The following is a 22,291-nucleotide window of genomic DNA, read 5'->3' as shown; positions in this document are numbered from 1 at the left end:
CTATGCTTGTTCCTTGCCTGTCTGACTGGAGTTGGTGAGCTCCCATTAGCTCAGGTAAACTGTCTCAGTGGGTGTTCCCACCATGGTCTTGACCTCGTTGCTCATATTCTCATTCTTCTTACTTTTCAACTGGACTTTGGGAGCTCACTCCAGTGCTCCAATGTGGGTCTCTGCCTCTATTTCCATCAGTTGTTGGATGAAGGTTCTATGGTGATTTTTAAGATATAAATCAGTCTGACTACAGGGCAAGGCCAGTTTGGGTACCTTCTCCTCTATTGCTTAGGGTCTTAGCTAGAGTCATCCTTGTGGATTCCTGGGAATTTCTCTAGTGTCAGGTTTTTTGCTAGCCCCATAATGGCTCCCTCAATCAAAATATCTCTTTCCTTGCTCTTGTATCTATTATCTCACTGAATCTCCAGTGGTGCCCCATGAAATACATACCCCACTGTCTGCTTTTTACACATGAAGCTCTGTTCTGGTGATGCGTTCAAAGGGAACTGGATGATAAAAACAGCACATCTGAGTCCTTTTTGTTTATGTGGGTGCTAGGGGTGGAATCTGAGGGCTTTCCCACATCCCTCCGTCCCCCCAAAAAAACTTAGTCTTGATACTAGGTCTTCCAGTCCCCTGTTCTTTCCAATGTTTTGGCAGGCAGCCACACTTGAAGGTCTGTTTCAAGGTGTCATGCTTAAGAATTCCAGCAAAGCCCAGTTTAGGATATAAAGTGGGAATATCTTTAAGGCAAGCTTTCAGGAAGCATTTCCTCCCTAACCTGATTAAAGTGGACTGGCCCATTTTTTCCCTTGGCCCAGATGTCTGGGTCTCTGTGTTATAGACAACCTGATTGTAATCTGGAAACAATACTGACTCAGAACATCTGTTGAGAAAAGGAAATCTAATAGGTGAGGTGGCATATTCTGATTAGATATTATTTTAGGAACAAAACAATGTTCAATTGACAATACGCTAAGTTATAGGTCAAAATATTGTTAAAAATTAAATGGATAAACGAGAATATTAATGTCTTTAAAATGTATTGTATTCAGTTGCCCCTAAGGTCTTAAGGAAATTTATCTGAAGGAAATAGCAGTTTTGTGTCATCCAGGCACATATTTTAAAATATTTTCTCTGTTTAACTTCATAAATCATTAGAAATGATTGGTAAAAAAAAAAAAATTAAATGACCGTGGAATAGATCCTCATAACCCTTAGGGTAGCTACTAAAACAAATAAACAAAAAACACAATAAAACAACATACACAAAATAACAAGTCTTGGTGTTAATGGGTGGGAGGTATAAGCTGTGCACTGTTGGCAGGAGTATAAAATGATACAGCCATTATGGAAAGCAGTCCACAGTTGTTCCTCATAATGTTAAAAATGAAATTCTGATATGATCTAGGAATCTTGCTTCCGGTTATTACATCCAAAAAAATAAAAAAAACTAGGGATATTTGCACACCTGTGCTCAGAGGAGCATCATTCCCATCAGCAAATGGATGAGAACAGTGTACTTTACACACACTCAAGAACATGGGCGAGCCTTGAAGACATCACCCTAAGTCCAACACAAAACGCCAACTACTTTGTTACTCCACTTACATGAGCCATCTAGAATTGTCAAAGGCATAGAAACCCAAAAGAGAATGGTGACTTGGAGGATCTTTCGGAAGAAGAAAATATTGAGTTGTCACTTAATCCATAGAGGTGAGATTGCAAAATGAAAATGTTCTTGAGATTGGTGGAAGATAATTAACACTAATGAACTATACAGTTAAGACAGTTAGGTTGTCAGTTTGGGGCCAGTGAGATAGCACTTGCCTCCGAGCCTGATAGCCTAAGTTCGATTCCTGGGACCTACATGATGGAAGTAGAAAACTGACTTTTGAAAACTGTCCTTTGAACCCTTCTCATGTATCATGGCACACCCCCTTCCCCAGCACAAAAAAAAAAAATTAAGTTTGCACATTTTTAAAGGCTCATTAATTTTATGCTATGTGCAATGTAGCACAAATAACTTATAAATGTGTTCCACATTCTGCAATAAGACAACAGCACTGTAAGCCAAAGTTAGTTCATTTATAGAGGGACTTGTCAGAACCTTACTGTGATGTGCACTATGACTCTGTAAGAGACACATAGCAAAGGACATTTTCTCAGTCTGTACAGCCATGGATCTATGTCTCCAATGCACTATGCAACTAGCGCAATGAATTAATGAGAGCACTTACCAAATGTTACTATATACTGGTGGTAATTTAAGCCCTTACCCATCTCCCAGACATCTTATTTCAAAGAGATAGCTGCACTAATTAATGCTTATGCAAGAGGAATGTGTGTCTAAAGAGAGAATGTTAATCCTTGGAAATGCCTAAGGTTTAGGGCACCCAGCCACATAGCGTCTTTCAGATCTGTGCTTGCCAACAGCCAAACTCTTCCGCCTGTTTACAAGGTCAGCCTGGCATTTTGACAGTGGTGAGAGCAGGCCATAAGATCGAGTAGCTACTCTAAGAAGAGCCCCATTTTCACTATGTATGTGATCCAAGATTTCCATGGCTTCCATAAGCCATTCAGTCCTTCCAAGCACAGAGAGCCGGCATTTCCAAGAAAGAACTTGCATGAGGTGCGAAAAACATGTGGATGGACAGAATTCACATCAAGATTAAGGAAAAGGGGAAAACTTGGGTTGAATGTCTTCATATGTAGTTCAAAACAGAAGACTTCTCGTTGGTTTACATGTGCTGTAGCTGAGTTAAAGGACAATGATATAGTTAAAGAATTTCCTCCGTAAGCAGGTGAAAAAAGCAGATGAGATTCGCCATTATTTTTCTCAGGGCTCCAAATAGCTTTTCCAGACCTGCAGCTTGTAGGAATTTTATTAACATTTGAGTAGCAGTTATTTCTTACTGTGTTGACTCTAAAATTAGAATCTGATTTCCTGACATTGTCCCACCCCCAAATAAATCCTCCAATAACTCTGTGTTTCGTCAGTGAAAAAAAAATCATTCAGCTGGCAGTGATGATGCACGCCCTTAATTTCAGCACTCAGGAGGCAGAGGCAGGCGGATCTCTGAGTTCGAGGCCAGCCTGGTCTACAGGACAAGTTCCAGGACAACCAGGGCTACACAGTAAAACCCTGTCTTGAAAGCAAAAAAAAAAAAAAACCAAAATTATTTCCTCTTTCCTTTCCTTAGGACTCTCAACAATACAGTATCAGAACTGAAAAAAAGACTTAGGGTTCATGTGGCCCAATTTCTTCTCTAGACATAAGGAGGAATGAAGGCCCAGAGAGGTTTAAAACAAAAAGACTCTGCCCAGCACAATAGAGCTGAGAATACATGACTGCTGGTCTAGTGTTCACTTGGTCACAGTGTGCTACCTCATTAGAATCTAATCAGCAGGAGCTGGATACATTTGTGACTCCAGGTCAAATTGGTTTATAGTTTATTGGACCAGCAAATAACAGGAGTTTTATTTGAATGCCAGAATATGATTTCTCATAGGTAATACAATTTGTAAGCTGAGCGTGAAATTTAAAACCTGAAATAAATCCATGCTCACAGCATGTAAGCATGTACAGTAAGCTGTAATCTAACATTTTGTTTTATATATGCAAGCATATAACAATTAGGTCACATGCAGCCACTGAAATTACTTGGTAGTTTTGATTTGCATTGGTGGTACTGCAGATTCTGAAGGGAATTTTTATTAGGAATTATCTGACTTTACTATGTGTGATACATCCCATTTGTGAGTGACATAAACACCACGGAGCTAAATTAAAATCAGAAAATAGCTTGCTTGATGGGAAAGGTTGTCTAGAGTATAATGGAAATAAAAGTCATGGTGCCTAAGAAGCAAGGAGGCTCTGCAGGCAGGCAGCCTGCTGGCTGATTAATATATACATTAATATATGTAGTTAAGGCTGCATAACATTTACCAGCGTCAAACCCATTAGCAATCAATCAGTTAGAATGAAAGACCTGAACTTAACTAGTGTCTCCTTTCATAGTTCTCTTCCGAGGTTCTTAGGGCACAGACATACTTAAATTGCAGTGTACTGGTTTTGATAGTCACTTGGAAGAAGCCACTAAGCAAGCAAACAACTCTAGTGACATAAGTAGATGGCTTTTCGGATAGTTAAGCAGTAGTATCTATATGAAGAGGTTACAAAAAATTAACCCCAGCAAAAAGGAACAAATTTAATTCTCATTACAACACTTAAACTGCTGGGGCTGAAGTGCGGTGCGATGGTTAAGAGGACTTGCTGCTCCTCCAGGAGGTAGTAGTGCACGCCTTTCATCCCAGCACTTGGAGGGCTGCAGAAGCAGGCCGATCTCTGAGTTCAAGGACAACCTGTTCTACAGAGCTAGTTCCAGGACAGTCAGGGATTCACAGAGAAACCATGTCTGGAAAAACAAAACTAAACCAAAAAAGGGGGGCTTTCTGCTCTTCCAGAGACCCAGGTTTGATTCCTAGCACCCCCATGGTGATTTAGAACTTCTTAACTCCAGTTCCAGGGGATCTGATGCCTCTTCTGATCGACCTGAGCACCAGGCAAACACATGCTACACATAAGTATACATGCAGGCAAAACACATATGCACGTAAAATTAATAAATCTAAAAAAAATTAGAAGATTTTTGTACCTCTATTCATAAGAGATTGATCTTTTGTGTTTTTGTAGTGAGTTGTCTGGTTTTTGTATGGGCATACTGACTAAGGAATAAGATGGGAATTATTCTTTCTTCTTCTGTCTATCTGGAAATAAATCTAAATTACTGTATAACAAGTGGTATAACTGACTGGTGGCATAGATGTTCCTGGTCTTCTTTTACAGGAATATTTTTCAGTTACAAAATCAATCTTTTATTTTGTATTAATATTAAGATATTTCCTTTTTCCCCACCTTGAGCCAATAGTTTTACTAGTAGAGAGTTGTCTAATTCATATTAGCTTTTCAGTCTGTTGACATACGATGTTCATATTCCAATCTCAATATGTTCTGTAATTACCCTTGTTTTCTCTCCTATTGTTCATTTTAGACAGTAATGTCAATTTCCAAGTAGTTATCAGTTTCTCAAATTGCCTTATACTACTCACTTTTGAATGTTGTTTCATTATCATCTGAGAGCAAACCAATATGGTTCTAGATGCTTGTAAATTGTTGGAACTAATTTTGTGGCGTTGAAGATATTCTGTGCTGAAGAGTGGTCCATGTGTATTTGAGAATATATATCCTGCTACTGTTGATAGGAGCCTTCCATAGATGTCTGTTAGGTATAGTTGGTGACACTTATTCAAGTTATTTCTTCCCCATCAATCTTCTAAGTATTTTACTGTTTAATAATATGAGGCATTCACATGTCAAGTTACTACTTTTAGTTAATTTTCTTTTGTTTGTGACTGTGTGTCTATACATTCATGGGTACCCAAGGAGGCCAAAGAGTGTTTCAGATTCTCTGAGCTCTCCTGAGATGGTTGTGAGCCATCATACATGGGTGCTGGAGAACTGAACTCTGGCCCTCTGAAAGAGCCTCAAGTGCTGTTAACTGCTTAGTCATCTCTGCAGCCCCACTGGTTAAATTGTCTGTCCATAAGAAAGAGAAGACTTTTTTTTTAAATTAATTGATATTTAAAGAACTATTGTACTTCCAAATACCACTCTCCTGCAGTTTCCAAAATACTAAGTTTATTACATTGATTCATTTGTACAGCCTGATAGTTTTGCCAGGACAAAGCAACCTATTTTTATTGCTATTTTATGGATGAGGAAAGTGCAGCTCTTATTGCAATGGCTCTTTCCATGACACCATATGTTTCATGTGTCTCTCTGTCTTCCACAGAGCTTTCTACCATTCATAATTCCCCTTTGTTGTTTTATGTACAAACTCAGTTTCCTTTCCTTTCATTCTTTGTACTTGACCTTGTTCCAGATAGTGTGTGTGTGTGTGTGTGTGTGCATGCATGTGCAAACACACACACACATACACACACATATGTGCATATTTGTAATATACTAACTTCTTTGGTGAAGCAAAGTAAGTAGAACAGCCACATCCCCCCAAAGCTATACATGTTTAGATATGCTTCCAGCCCTCAAAATAATCTTCATTTGTAGTCAGGTTTCTTTTACATCTTCTTTAACTGTAGTGGCTTTTTTATGTTTTTAATTTTAAAATACGAAAGCTTTTTGCTTACCACGTAGGGGATTTGAATTACTGTTTAAAGGCAGAAGTAGACAGTTGCCAGTGTGAAGTGAATACATGGACATCCAGAGATATTTCACTCACACCAAAGTATCTCTTCCTCTAGCGCTTTCTTTCCTTCCAGGTCTGCAGTAAGCCATTCTCCTCACAGAGCCCTGGGTTAAGGGCTTAGATTACCAGAAAGGAGCCATATTTAAAGCTATTATTCATCACTGTTAATGAAGAAATCTAGCATTCACTGTTGTCTGTTGTGTTCTCAGGTACCACACCGAATTATTTCTTTGTGATAGGCTATGCAAGGCAGTGGGTATCATCTCCCTTCGGTAGATGTAGAGGCTAGTACTTGGAAATTTTAAATCATGACCAAGATCTTGAGTAAATTTAAAGCCAGGCTTTGGCAGAGTGGAAGACCTGACACATGGATGTGGCCCCACAGTTAGATGAGGGCCTTGCCAGACTGTAAATCTTCAAGGAACCACTGGAAAAGTCTGGGTCCTCTAGAGAGGAGACTAACCATGTCCAGTTGTAAGTATTGTTTCCTTATTATTTCCCAGTCAGCCAGCCAAAGTAGTCAAATGTGCTGTGAATTACAAGGATTTAGTGAAATAGAGACATGAGGAATAATGGATATGTATAATTCTTTTCCATAGAGTTCAGAAGGGAAATTCATAGAGCCATACCGTATTTAGGTGTGGTTCTCTAGAATTAAGGCAATGTTTCTAAATATACAGGTTTGACCCATATAAAGATGCTAATGCCTAAATGCTTAAAGTGAAGAAACAGTTTTCCCAGTTGAATTGATGGAAATGAAATTTTATTCCTGGCTTGTATGCCTAGGAAAAAGAAATAAATGTTGAGTTTGGGTAGGGTGACGCAGGGAGGGACATGTTTTAGGATAGTGAAGGTCTTCATTAGTAACATTTGTGTTCTCTAAACCTTTGTGGCCCTCCAGGTTTAACATTACTTGGTACAAATTTTAGTACTTAACTTTCTGTAAACGGAGGCTACTCGTTCGTTTTCCCAGTTGCCTAGACCCAAATAATCACACCGAAACTTTATCAATTACAACACCTCTTGACCAATGACTCAGGCATATTTCTAGCTAGCTCTTACATCTTGAATTAACCCATTTCTATTAATCTGTGTATCTTTATGGGGCTGTGGCTTACCGGGTAAGGTTCTGGCATCTTCCTCCTTCAACAGCTATATGGCATCTCTCTGACTCTGCCTACTGTCTATATCTTGTCCAGCCTGACTATATTCTGCTAAGCCATTGGCCAGAACAGCTCTATTACTAACTAATGGTAATAAAACATATTCACAGCATATAGAGGGGAATCCCACATCAACTTCCCACTAATCAAGCTATCAGTATAGGTATGAATATTTTTGCATGTAAATTTCTGCCATTCTCTCCCTGGTCCTGTGGGGAGTATACTTGTGGGAGAAGGTCTCAGTACTGTTGCTTCAAATGATGAGGTGAGAACGTAGTTTGAACTTGTGGAGTCACTACAGACAATATTACCATTGATTGTGCTATATACGCTCCTGGCTCTTTTCAGAAACAAAAATGTTAAATAGCAGCCATCTGAAATGTTAGAGTAGTCCTTAAATAGAGTGAGGAAAGTAGGAAACAAAATATAATTGTGTCCAATTAAATACACATGCAAGGACTCAGAGTGTTTGAAAAGATGAATAGGAGGGGAAAGGAAATGACTGGATACGTTGGCAGAGTGAGGTAGACAGCTCATCAAGAATGGATAAATAAGAAGGCTATTGGAGTTGATGACTCATGTATAAAAATCACAAGTCCTCTTCGTACATCATGTGTGTTTTGAGTTTTTCTTTTAAATTTTTCGTTTTGGTTTTGGTTTTTCAAAGCAGGGTTTTTCTGTATAACAGCCCTAGCTGTCCTGGAACTCACTCTGTAGAGGAGGCGTGCATGTTTGTTGTGTTTTTTAAAAGGCACACACGTAAAATAATTTCATTTTTATATTTATTTGCTTTATTTTGGAGACTTTTATACCTATGTATACCTAAATACAATCATATGTACACTTGATTTCCCTTCTTCAACTCCCAGATCTCTGCCAAATTTGAACTCAGTGATTATATCCAAATAAAATTTCTTTTTAGCTAGTTTTACTCTACTATATTCCTACACATGCTAGGAGAATGTTCTTGAGAACCATTTATTTCTGAATGGCAGGAAAACTTCCTCTCCCTCTTATCAGATTTAAACTCATTTTTGCAGCTTTCAAGTCCCTTTGCCTCTTTTTCACCAACCTCAACTGAATCTCCTGTTCAGTCTCCAAGGATTAGATAGACATGTAACATTCCTCATAGAATCTATGTCGAAAAAGCTGGTTGTGTGGTTGGAAGACGCTCTACATTTTGCCTGTGTGGACTTGCTGTCCTCATCTGTAAAATCAGGGCATTGGACTTGGACTGTGTAATCACTCAAATCCTTTCTAAGTCAATATTCCTTGTTTATTCCTTTAGTACGATATTGAATATAATACTGAGCACTTCCGTGTGTTCAAAACAGCTAATAAATTCTTTTTGTCCACTCTGAATGTCATCCTCTGAGAGGTGAGGGTTCTGTTTTTTTACCCACCTTCTTTCCTGTTGCACCTAGCTAGGGTACTCAATTTGTGTTTTCTAAGATAAAAAAATTATCGCGGTATCCAGAATCATTAAATGAACGCAATGCTTGGAATGTGTGTTTGCTACCTGTTATAAGGTTAAATGTTATGGGAGAGGGAAAGGGGAGACAACGTTAATTGAGAATAGCTGCCAGGAATCTCAAAAGATGGTGGAGAAACCCATGTCAGAACTGGTCAAGACATTCCTCCATATTGAGCTCAGTGAAGAGACACAAAGAAAGGTGGAGCTATAGGTGTGTGTTGACTGTAATTTGTTATTAATATTCCTTGTCCCCTCCCACACTTACATTCTCTTATTCCTGCCATTCTGTCATCACCATCATCACCAAATAATTTTGAAGGATGGGGAAAGAGCCCAGGTAAGATAGCCGGCCAATTACTTAAATCTCAGAAACAAGCAAAATGTGCATACCATATCCACCAGAGAGGGCCAATAGAACAAAGAATTTACCATCATCTCCACCATCATGCACCCAGCCAAATAGCATAAGATCTAGCTCTCCCCAACACTGAGTATATATTGGCTGGACTTGGCTACATAATGCTTTTCCCAGAACTTGTGGTTAAATTCTAATATGCTTCTGGGGAATATCAACATCAGGAATGAATTCTTAGGCAGAGCCAGTAGGAGAAATGGCAGATGTGGTTTAGAATGAAAGAATAAGAAGAAATGATAAAAGAGACCCAGACAGAAATGGAAATGGTTGTATTTGTACTAGACCTCAATCTTATTCATACTTCAAGGCCAACACCCTCCAAATGAGCCAGTTGTTAGCTTAGGGACTCCAAGGTGAACGTGCAAGTTGCTTTAGGCAAGCGCTAAAGAGCATGCTTTTGTGAAGCTTAGTTTGGGCAAATGTTAAGGCAAAAATATTTCCTAGGCTTCCAATCAACCAAGCAGAAAGTATTGTTGCTTTAAGGTCCTGTGTAAGTGTATATGTAGTTTAGTGGAGTGAAGTTGATACAGTGACTGCCAATATCAATAAATAATAGATGCAAAGCGACCAGACTTTATTAAAAGACTGTTCGGTATGGAATTCCAACAAGCCAGTGAATGCATTCAATATCTTACTGGGTAGACTTTATTTGAAGTGCATCGCTCACAGTGTACTTTTAAAGTGTCCTAAGCAAGGAGTGCTGGTGTAGCTCAGGAGTACATGCTCAGGACTCTAAATTCAGCCTCTAACTCTGAAGGAGAGGGGGCGGGGGGGGGGGGAGGATTTGTCCTAAGTAGTCACCAAACGCAGAGTTCAAATTCCTTCTCTATTGGAAAATACCAGAAGTTCTATTTCACATTCCTTCATCCACTGGTTGACCTTGCCATTCAAATCAGTTAAAGTACAGAAAGAAAAACCACAGCAGAAGGCAGTAGTCAATCATTTGATAGATACCATACACAGCTAAGCTTGCCAGGTTTAGACCAAAGAGTCCAGTGCTTAAGTGTTCTTCTCTGACCAAAATCTATGAAACTGTGCTGGGGAATTCAGAAGAGGCAGCCATTTCAGTATCTTTACTGGTGCATTTACCAAACAAAGCATAGTTTTTTTTTTCTATTTAAAATAATTTTTTTTTTTTTTTTTTGGTTTTTCGAGACAGGGCTTCTCTGTGGCTTTGGAGCCTGTCCTGGAACTAGCTCTGTAGACCAGGCTGGTCTTAAGAGTCTGTTAAGTTAGCTTTTACTTTAGGAAGCTTGAAAGTCGTAGGAACACTACTCTTTGGTTTTTTTCTCTTTTAGCTTTAAAAGATGTGACTATCATAATGATTCTGTTCCTGTTCCTCACTTCCCCTCGGGACTCCATAGCCTCAGAGTTAGAAAAAGAAATGTCTGAAATGCTCTGACCTCCAAGGAACCGGCTCCTCAGTGGAGTTTCCCATCAGGTCCCTGCTCATTTAGTCACGCCAGATGCCCTGCATCCTTTCTTTTCCTTCAGAATGCTACAGTGCTACCTTAATTATTTCAAAATTTCTATTTTTCAAATGGTATGCCAAAGAGAAAAACTAGTTTTTGCTAAAAAAGATATATATGAATCTATAAAGCCTGATCTAGATTTGGTCTCGCAAGGAAGGAAGGATCTTCATTGGGGGAACTAGAGACAATTTGGTAGCTCTCAGTGGGCCAGAGGCCTTCAGGAAGAATAGTGAAGCATCCTCCCCTCAGCCATTGAGGTTGACTCTTCAAGCCCATTGCCTGATGACATGGTTCATGCATAGAGGCTATTTTTAGAGGCAAGCATTCTCATTTCCCAAAAGTATAACCACAAGATGTCTACTTGCAATGGATCACATTGATGCAGTCAGACAGTAGTAAATGCTCAGAGCATGTCTGCGGAACCTCAGTTCCCCAAGGAAATATATAATCTCTTGGTACACTCTCACTCTGGGACCCTTTGCCTTCTGTCGGTGGCACTCATCTCACTGAGGTTATTGCTCTGGAAAGCAAGCAGTGGCGTGGGCTTTCACAGATGCCTCTGAAGCAGCTTTTCCTTCCACGAAAACAAAGTGATATTTCATCCTTCTAGCTTTTCACTGTGGTTTCAAACTGATACAGGGACAAGCATGCCTGTAATCTTCAGTGGCCTCCAGAGGAAAGCTTGACTTGCTGGCCTGCCTTTCTATTGCCTTCCTAAGCTTGCATTTTGTCAGCAAACCTAGACAGTCAGCCTAATTGGGAGGAGCTTCATGGTGCAAGACTGTGGGGCTTTTGGTTCCTGAAGCAGAGGCTTATTCAAGTGAAGCTGGAGACCCTTGAGGAGGGCGTGACAGAGCCCATAGTTAACAGACTGGCAGACTACCCTAACCAAGTATTTGGCTATGAGCTGAAAGAGGCTCACTGGTTGGCTGTGGGAGCCTCATTGAGCCGTCTAGCTCGTAAGAATATCAATTGTCTCCACTCTTCTTTGGTTTTACCTCAGTTTGTCAGAGGGAGAAGACCCAGCATCTGGAGAGAAATATGGCATTCACCTGAGAGGGTAACCCAGTAGAGTGGATGGCGGTCCTCAGTCACTCAGCCTCTGTGTGGATCTGACCTAGCTGTCTGAACTCGCCATGCGCGGCTCCTCGGGGAGAATGAGCTGTTAGTGGCGCACGCCTTTAATCCCAGCACTTGGGAGGCAGAGACAGGCGGATCTCTGTGAGTTCTAGGCCAGCCTGGTCTACAGGAGCTAGTGCCAGAACAGGCTCCAAAGCTACAGAGAAACCCTGCCTCAAAAAACTTAAAAAAAAAAAAAAGAGAGAGAGAGAGAGAGAGAGAGAGAATGAGCTGTTAGTATACCAGAGCAATACCAGTGGAAGAGAAAGGACTGGTGAAGAGATGGGGGATGGGATATATGAACTGCAGTGCACAGTTATTTCGTTTGTGAGCCCCTTAGTTTCTCCTTTCCTTTGCATTCCTGTGCAGATCCTGAGCTTGCCCTGAGTCGGTGCTGGACTATGAAGTCCCTCTTTTTGGGCACTGTTTCCAACCCTAGCTAAATCTTACTGTGCCTAGCTCTTCATAAAGTTTTTCTTTTGTTTTCAAAGACACTCTCTCACCATGTGTCCCAGCCAGGCCTCAAACTTGTCATTCTTCTGACTCAGCCTCTTGATTCCTGGGATTCCGGGTATGCGCCACCATGTCCAGCGTTTTTACAAGCATTTAGGCTAAAAACAGACATATTGCCCAATATCTCTTTCTAGTCCAACTTATATCTTTTGTAAAATACAGCAAATATGTCTCTTTTGTGGCCGTATAGGGTTCTGGAGAGGATCAACTGAGAAAACAGATAAGAAAGTAGTTTTAATTATTAAAATAATGCTAATAGCAGTAACAAAATAACATTAAGGAATTCATGTTCCCCATAATTACCTCTACCTGAGTTGCAACTGATTAGTAACCTAAAAATCCTCAGAATTCATTCTGTGCTTTATAAATATGTAGTTTTTAATATGCAACTCTAATATTTTATTGTGTGAGCTATGCGTCACACACTAAGCTTAGGGCTTTATTCAATCCCACAGTCATACTGTGTGAGAGAGAATAGAGGTATTACCATGCCTAGCTCATAGATAAGAAACAGAAAGCTTAGCGAAGTTAAATAATTTGTTTACAGTACTAAGGGTGGTAGGCAATAGTGTCCAGATTTGGAGCCAAGTTTTCTGACTCCAGAGTGTAAGCCTTTAGCCCCTATGGTATGCCTCCTCTCTAAAACAGACTCAAAGGCTATACAGTTCTAAGATACCAACTGAACATCCTTAATCTGGTCTTTTGAAACTCTAAATGCTCCAAAGTCCAAAACCATTTGAGTCCTACCATGCCATCCCAAGTACAAAACTCTGCAGCCTGCTGCTTTGTTTCATGCACAGAGTTGGTGAAAACTGTTTGGGTTGTCTGTGAAGGTAAATATGGCATACCCGTGGATTTTGTCTTTAGAGTCGGGTCCCATCCCTAACATACCTCCTTGTGCACTTGCAAGTATTCTACAGCCCCTGGTTCCAAACATTTCAGTTAAGGCAGACTCAGCCTTTATTGGTGACATTATTGGAAATTTCTAAAGGTGACAAATGGCTTCCTAAAGCCCCAGGGACTCATCCTGTCAGATGGTCCGGATTCCATGAATTCCGTCCGCGGTGCTGGTGTCACGTCGCAGTTTTTCATAGTATCCAGACATGTGTTCAGTGGAGAGGCTTATCTTCATGCATGTCAGTGTTTCCTTACCGAGGTGAAGCGAGACTCGTCTAGAAGTGGAGCCCAAAGTGGCTGAGAGGGGGTGCAGAGGCTGAGAAGTGGGTGTGGCAGAGAGTTGGGCCAGGAGCACCAAACGGAAGCACATCCTCCGGCAGTCATGCTGCTACTCCCCTCTTCTAAACATCCTTGAATGCTTCCTTGCTTCACAGACCTTTCCTTATCTCCCTGGGAGCTCTGGGAGCATTCAGATGGGTTTTCTCATGCTTGGAAAGATCCCACCCAGATGGTTTTCTGGTACCTTAGTGTGTGGTCATAGCACTTAATGTGGCATTACTTACAAGACACATTCAACAAGCCCTTTACCTCTGTTGGTGCCATGAGGCTTGCTGGCCCTCCTTGCTTTCTTCTTCCTTGAGGTCATTATCATCGTGAACAGCAGTGTACAGATGTCAGAGAACATAGTACCTTGTCAGGAAATATACTAAGCGTGTGTGCTTTGTCTTTCTGTGTTCATTCATCCATTTAATGAACATTTATTGAATATTACCTCACTTCGTGTCAAATGCTATGCTGGGCACAGGTAACCAAGGAAGACCATATCACTTCTTTAATTTATCAGAGATACAACAGGGAAATGTATAATCACAAATTGTAGAGAATTCTCTGAGAAGAAGTATCTACAGAACTCTAAAATTGTAAATGTTGATACTTTCATTTATTGAAGAATTAATAGTATTGGGCCCATTTTACAGGTAAAAAAGTTGAGGCTAAGTGATTTGTCCAGAGTCTTGCGGCTAGTAAATTGGTTGGGCAGAGATTTAAATCCATGCTGGTCATACTCCAAAACTCACACTCTTAAGTGCTGTGTAGCTTGGCCTTCTCAGTGTGTGAAGTGCACATACAGCCATTAATTCTAACCTTGTGCATTTGGGGTTCTGGCTTCATCTCAAAAGTGTGGAGTTGCAATTGTTTCCAATTACTTGTGGCCGTGGTTTGGTGCATTTGTTCAAAGACAGTGTGCATGCAAAGCAGGGGTCACATGCTAGGCCCTGTGGATGTGCACAATGTGTAAATCATACTGGCATTCCAAAAAGTCCAAGACTCATGGCAGTCACCACATTTGTTTCCCATTAGCTTACGTTACTCAAATACAAACAGTAAAGCATGTGTTTACATTACTGTAGACATAGAAAAAAAGCCAGACCCCCAAAACATTCCTTGCAGGTTGTAGAAAGTGAAACACCCAAACAGTTCCAAATCAGTTTGGAAAGCCTAGCTTAATAGCTTTAAAATGTAACCTGGATTTCCCACAATAAAAAAAAAATGCCAAGAAGAGGGACTGTGAGTAGCTCAAAGAAATGCCAGCTAAATCTCCAAACTATGTACCAAATACCATATTTACAGTATCTATTTTGTTACTTATCCTTTATTATTTTGTGAATGCTAAGGAGCTTAAAAATCAAGAGAACTCTTAGCTGTGGAGCAGCAGGAATGACATTTTTCATTCCATCCAGCTGTCCCACAGCTGCCCAAAGCTTTTCAAAACAAACCCATTCATGATGGGATGGTTAGGTTATTTAAGCCATTGTAGATGGAAAACAAGCGGGAAGCATCTAGTGTCATTAAGAACCTAAGAACCTTATTATTCCTTCTTTTTTTCTTTCTTCCTTTTTCTTTCCTCCTTTTTTTTTTTTGGAAGCAAAGGTATCGCTATGAAGTCTTGGATACCCTGGAACTTCCCATGTAGACAAGGAAAGTCTTGAACTCACAGAAATCTGATTACCTCTGCCCTAAGTAGCTGGAATTAAAAGCATGCGCCATTATACCTGGTTTTGTTGCCCTTTCTTCATGTTCTCACCCAGTAGTAAAAGTCTTTCCCATCAAGTTATAGTTAACATCTAACCTCTGAGAAAATGCCACAGAATAGGAAGTTATCTGAAATCAAGGCAATCGGAGCTCCAGTGGCACAATCGGTTAGCGCGCGGTACTTATATGAAATCAAGGCAATCAGATTGGCAAAGGGAAACTGAAAGTCTCAGTTATGCATGTCTTTACATAACAGTATCTTTCTCGAACCGTTCTGGACTTGAGGCAGTTATGGTCTTTACATAACAGTATCTTTCTCGAACCGTTCTGGACTTGAGGACTTAAGGATATTTTTTACTAAGACCTTTCTCAAGTACCCAGTGACTTAGTCTTGCTTACTGTTTGAGGTTCAGAGTGTCCGCTTGATGCAGAAAAGGGGAAAGGCAGTCTTTCCTGTCACACAGATTGGAGGGTAGTATTCAAAGACCATGGGAGAGAACATGTGCTCAGTCCCGACCCAGTGTGGGACTGATGAGACTCTTGCCCTTACAATCAGGACAGTAACAAGAAGCACATTGTCTGGACCATATAGACAGATCAAGACTTGTTGATGCCATGGGCCCCATTTGAGCATATTTGATCCCCATAAGAACAAGAAGCATATTATGCTGATCTTTGTTCTCTTGTCAACCAAGCATGACAAGAACGTTGACCAAATCCTCTTGTCCCATGATGCTGTGCCCATTTGTGATCTTGGTTATGGGTTTAAGAATGTGAGGTGGCTGTGTTCTAGAAAGCCTACTCTCTCCTGCATCAGGTTTTGAATTTGCTTAGGTAATTACTGCAGGGTTTTGTTTCCTTCTGTTGCATGAACCTGAGGACCCATTTCTAGGCTAGCTTTGCAATGCTTCCCTTTATAATAAAATGAAGCCAATCACTTTTGTAGAAGGGGGTTTTCATTCTCCTTTGAAGGGGAGTTTTATTAACTATGAGGGCAAAAGGTCATGATGGCCACACCTCAGGGAAGATAAAAATGCCATTGTTTGTCCTCTTTTCACAAGCTGGTTTGAAGAGTAATAACAAAGATTCCAACCTATGTAATCACGAACAATAACGCTAACATGATTCATGTCTAAAGCCAGTTCCAGAGAGTTTCTCAGAAGCAGGGTAACATTGCAGAAAGCTTTCTTAAAGTGTGTCATAAACCTGGAATTCCAGTTACTTAGGAAGCTGAGGCAGGAGGATATTTTTGAACCTTAAGTGTTAGACCAGCCTGGGAATATAATAAAACTTCGTCGCAAAAAACAAACAACAAAAATACCTTGTCTGTTCACCCACCTTAAGAGTCTGGAAAACAGGTGACTTAGAAACGCAGACATACTTTCCACTAGGATCAGAGCGTCCGAACTAGTGAGCCTGGTTTTATTTTTGGTTTTGGTGTTTTTGTTTTGTTTTTATCTGTTTATCTTTGTGATGTTATAAATCCAGCTTAGGACCTCAGGCCTGCTAAAGCTACATGCTTACCACTGAGCCACATCCCCACCCGGTGACTTCATTTCCAGCTAGCATCTTAGATCATTTTTATAGAAATTTTACACTTGCTGCCATGCTGTCTAGGGACTTTGTGTACACACTCTTTAACCTAGTAATCCTACTCAAGAAATGATCCAGATTTTGAAGCAACCTGATGGGAATGACTTTGTGTGGAAAATCAGACGTAGCCACAATGCAAATATTCAATGCTGAGAAAATGGTTAAGGAAATTTTGATAAATTCCCTAATTGGTAGATGTCTTACCATAGTTGAAGTACTAGAATTATCTTATTTATTCATTATAAAACTTCTGTGAGGGAAACATTATTTCTCACATTTTGTTTTAGGGAGATTAAGCAGCTTGTCTGAAAATAAAATTTTAATTACTGGATAAACCAGGATTACAACCCAAGTATGTGTGTTTAGAATATTCGAGATTTGTTGTATAAAAGCCATCAATTTAAAGCCCCCCCCCTTTTTAAAAAATCCACAAACATTATATATTAGAGTTTTACACCCAGAGGGCTTCCCCCTTGTTTCTCTTTCCCTTTACTTTTCCATCTAGGTGGAGAAACCTACCACATCTATCAGCTTCTGTCACTATGACAAGTTCCTGAGATAATTAGCTAAGCATGAAGGGTTTATTTTCACTCAGGGTTTCTGAGGTTCCTGTCAGTAGACAATTAATGCTATTGCTTTGGGGTCTGTGGAGAAGCAGGACATCACGGCAGTGAGTACATCGTAGAAGAGCTGCCTCACTTGCTTCTTGGAAGGATATTATGAACAAGCTAAGAACCCAATGTCCTCTTGAAAGGCACAAGCCCAGTGACAGAACTTCTTCCAATTAGGCCCCACCTACTTCCTTAAGGTTCTAGCCCCCTCCCTTCGTAAGGCCATCTCCTGGGGGCTAAACCTTTAGTATATGAGCACGTGTAAGACATTTCTGATTCAAACCCTCCCCGAAGTGTGATACATGGCAGTATCCCCAACACTGGGAAGACGGAACCAAGAGATTATGAGATCGAGGCCAACCTGGGCTATGTAGTAAGTTTCTGTCCTAGAAGACAAAGTAAAAAGACAGATGAAAACGATAACATGATACTTAGACATTTAAAAATAAATTCTAAAATAAAGTGAAGACCTAGATAAGGTGACATAGGCCTATTGGTCTCAGCACTCTGGAAATTGAGATAAGAAAACCCCAAGTCTGAGGCCAAACCTGAGATCCATAGCAAGACTTTATCTTAAAGACAGTGCATAAATATATATTTAGTATATATTTAGCTAACTATAACAGTCGTTAAAAATGCCTGAACAGAGGGTAGCAGTTACAGAAAATGCTGGGTTGTCCATTTTGCTGTATGCGAAGTGGTGTGTGGCCGATTGTCACATTTAGAGCCCGGCTATGTGGACAGTGGATGAAATAGATTCATTTTTTAATAATATTTGACATTGCTAATCGCTACTCCAAGCCGAGGGCTTATTCTTAAAAGCTGACAGGATACTGTCCTTTGCAAATGATGAACAGCTCATCAACAACACTAAGCCCTTTGTGTTACCTGTGCTTTTGTTCCAGCCTCTCCCGATCTTCTTTTTATAGCGTGAATGTTAAGTCTGAAGGACATTGTAAATAGTGAGAGAACAGAAAGCTCAATATTGCGAAATGGAATTAGCTGATTGGATTTCTGAGCCAAATCCATAGTCATTTATTGGCGATTGTCCTCAGACTCATTGTCCTTCTTCCAACGCTCTCCTTCTGTCTCTTCTTTAAGAAGTTTGCATCAACAATGGTTTTCATGGTTCGAATTTGTTTTGTTAGTGTATGAAGGCTAGACTCCAGCAGCTGTTGGTGTGAAATCATTACAAAAGATGTCATAGTCGCCCTTCCATGCTGCACTTGTCTCCAAAATGAACAGAACTGAAGACCCAAAGTAGTATCCTCCTTGGCAAAATTTTAAAGGCTTTTTTAAAAATTCGTTGTATTTAAACAGAGCTCCCCAACAATACAGGGGACATGGTATAAAGGATTGGAAAATGGCCTGTCAAAATAAGTTACTGGTCTTAGCCAGGGTCTTCCAAAGCTGTTTCAGCGAGGCTACTTATCTGGAGGATCCAGATTCAGTTCGCAACACCGACAAAATGGCTCACAACCCCCATAACTCCAATCTAGGGTATCAGAAACCATCTGCTGGTCTCTGCAGGCACCAAGCATGCGCATGGTATACATACACGCATACATATACATAAAATAAAAATAAACCTTTTTTAAAAGGTGTGTTTGATATACATTTCTAAGTTCTTCTACAATGAATCCTGGCTTTGAGATTTTCTCTTTTCTCGGCTATGGAAGTAACTGTAAAGTCCTGCCATGCCACGTCATTTTGCTTCACTTCAAGAGCACATTTATTGAGTGTCTACTATACACTTCCTTAAATGCTGTGGAGTTTGAAATCCCTAGCATCTCACACAGTCTAGTAGTGGGAAAAAAACATAAATACACATAAGTAATACCAGATCACATATAGAAAGTGCCATTCAGGGGGTAGAGATGAAAGAAACACTCACGGGAGATAGAGGGAGAGAATTATAATAATCATCTGCCAAGAAGACTTTATTAAGGACATGGCACTTGAACTTGGCTTGAAAATCTGGAAGCCTTTCAATAAACAGAAATGAGCAACAGCTCATAGTATGTTCTCAGTTAATGTTTACTGAGGGTATTAATAAAAATAAAAACTCAGATGTGAGACGTGCTTAAAAAATAGCAAGTTCACTAATGTATACCTAACCACAAAATCTCCTCATGTAAAAAATTCTAATTCAAACAGTCCGTGCTATACACAGAGGATGCATTCTTGGAAATTAACATGAAATGTTTATGTCAAAAGCAATTTTCCCATAAGAAATAATGGTTCAGGATGGATTGGAGGTTTTAGTTAAACTCTAGTGATATTTGTTATAGCATGGACTCACAGTTCTCAAAGAATGCTTTATGGACTCTGGAAGTCCATGAACTCCAGAGAGCCACAAGATCGAAACTACTTTCACAACAACACTAAAAATGTATTTGTTGTTTTCACTCTGTTGGTATTTGCCAAATCACTGACTAGGGCAAATGTTAGCACCGCTATATAAATCAAGGCAGCGACTCTAAAACACAGTCCTAGTCACCCTAATCGTCACCCTAATCGCCACTACATATGTTTGCAGGATAATAAGTACCAGTCACCAACGAATACTAAAGCTGTGAAAATTACTGGTCTTGTTAACACTCAGCCCTTAAGTAAAAATTTGTATTATTTTGGGCTACAAAATGAGAAATCCACAACATATTTTTGCTTCAACTATATATCAGTGTCCATGACAAGGAAACACTCTTGTGAGATTATTTGTGTTGTGAACTAAACTAAGCCGATTTCATCACTAGTGTTTTGAATTTAATATTTTTGTTATGGAAGTGGGAAGTACATAAAGTACGCCTCAACTATACATCAATATGCATTTCAAGGAACTCAATGTTTACACATTATTGTCTGGAAAAGGAACAACGAGAGGCTGTCAGCATGAGGAAAAGAACTACCCATATTTGATACAATTATTAATAATAATTAATAATTAATGGTGCAATTCGAGCTCCCAGGAGAAGGCTAAGGGTTGACGAAAGCACGGGGCAGCTGGGCACACTGTAATCACAGTCCTGACATACAATGGGAGTCTCAGCTTCCTCTCTCCTTGTCATACGGTCTGGGACTCCAGCTATGGCGTGGTGGCATCCACAGTTAGGGGTGGATCTTCCCACCTCTTCCAGCCTAATCTAGAAAATCCTTCAGAAGCATCCACAGAGGCTTTCTTCCACGCTCATTCCAAATCTTGTCAAGTTGACAATCAAGACCAACTGTCCCCAACTCTCATTGAAAAACAAGGGGTGGGGCTGAGAGGACCAAATGGGTGCTGAGAACAGTGATTGGAGCAGGAATTGAGCATAGTGACATGAAGTCTTGGAGAGCGGTAGCCATGGAAATAAAATGGACCCTAAAGGGTGAATCATACTGCAAGCTTAGTTCTGTCAGTGGAGAGACTTGGGGATGATAGGAGTCCCATAAAACTAGGTCACATGACTAAAAGCTCTGCATCAGAGTTCCAAACAAACATGTCTCTTGCTAAGCATATTAGTTGTGATGAAGCAACCTGATTTAAAAGCTGCAAGAGAGAGAACTGTTCGTGGTTTTGTTTCCTTATTTCTACTGATCAAAATATGGGATTTGACAATTGTAAGCGATCATTTCAATTTGGCACTATTCATTTAAGAGACAGTTCTGTCTTTATTCCATTAAGAACAGGTATTGCTTTTATATAATGGAGATAAATGCAGGTCCAGGACACGTTGGTAGGGAATTTGTTTATGATCTTGCTGTCCTTGGAGGTGACAAATATGTTTTACCTGTCAAGTCTTAAGTTCTCTATACGTATTCTCCTAACACAGAGACTCTCAGAAACTTAGATACAATATTATAAAAATGCAACATGCAATGTATCCTCTGGCTTCAGTGTGGTTTGAATGGAGCAGAAGAATGAAGAATGTGTCATGTCAAATGCTGTAGAATTGTCTCTCAGTATGAAGCTCGAAAATGTGTAAGCAATTTCCACATAGTTAAATTTGAAAAATGATTTTTTAAAATGGAGACTCGTTATGTTATACAAACTGGTGGTGATCTCTGGACTCGAGCAATTTCCCTGCTTCAACCTCCCTCTTGGCTGGACCTAGTAGTGTTTGCTCCTATGCCCAGTTGAAAAGCTTTGTTAAAAGCTGTGTACTTTATAATACCTCTTATAGGAACGTGTTCTTCTAAACCTATAAGCAAAAAGTAAGGAGAGCTTCTATAGTCCTGTTATCTTCTTTCAGCTCCTGAGAACCATGTCTGTGCCCAAGGGTAAAGTTCTGGATAAAAACCTGGATGAGGAAGGACTTGAGAGTGGAGACTGTGGCGATGATGAGGACGAGTGCATTGGGAGCTCTGGGGACGGAATGATGAAAGTGAAGAACCAACTGCGCTTCCTTGCAGGTAACTGCCTGAAAATGGTGATGCTCTCAGGAGTCAAAAATCAATTGCTTTCTAGACCTCCTCTAAAATCCCTGCAGCACACGATGCCATGAAGCCATAAACTCTTTTAAGAAAGATGACATTCTCAGAAAGCGAAGCTTTTTTTTTTTTTTTTTTTTTTGTTAGTTTCCCCACCTCTGACCCTGGGTAGATCAGAAAGGTCCTGTTCTCGTTTTCTGAAAGTGAATTGAGCTGAGCCATTGGCTCCGTTTTCCCATTGGAGTTGGCCTTGGTTCTTCTTGGTTGTAGAAAGCAATGCTACCTTGGGAGTCTTATGCCAACCTACAGTGAGGCTTGGGGTTGTAGCCGGGT

The 22,291-nt window shown here is 40.2% G+C and overlaps 1 protein-coding gene across 1 annotated transcript in view; it reads left to right on the top strand.

Moving 5' to 3' along the window:
* The window catches only part of LOC121445555 (glypican-3), a gene marked incomplete at its 3' end in the record, with an annotated part of 312,437 nt that extends 290,497 nt beyond the window's left edge, over window positions 1-21,940 (top strand). The window contains exon 7 of the mRNA XM_041647665.1: window positions 21,781-21,940. Within this exon, the coding sequence (XP_041503599.1) occupies window positions 21,781-21,940 (160 nt within the window). The remainder of the gene's footprint in view (window positions 1-21,780) is intronic.
* Window positions 21,941-22,291: the final 351 nt, after the last annotated feature.

This window comes from Microtus oregoni, unplaced genomic scaffold (assembly GCF_018167655.1).
Source record: "Microtus oregoni isolate MIOR12 unplaced genomic scaffold, Mior012 000205F_ref0000001, whole genome shotgun sequence".
Lineage (NCBI taxonomy): Eukaryota > Metazoa > Chordata > Mammalia > Rodentia > Cricetidae > Microtus > Microtus oregoni.
Note: the sequence above shows the minus strand (reverse complement) of the source record. Positions and strands in the feature narration are given on the sequence as shown.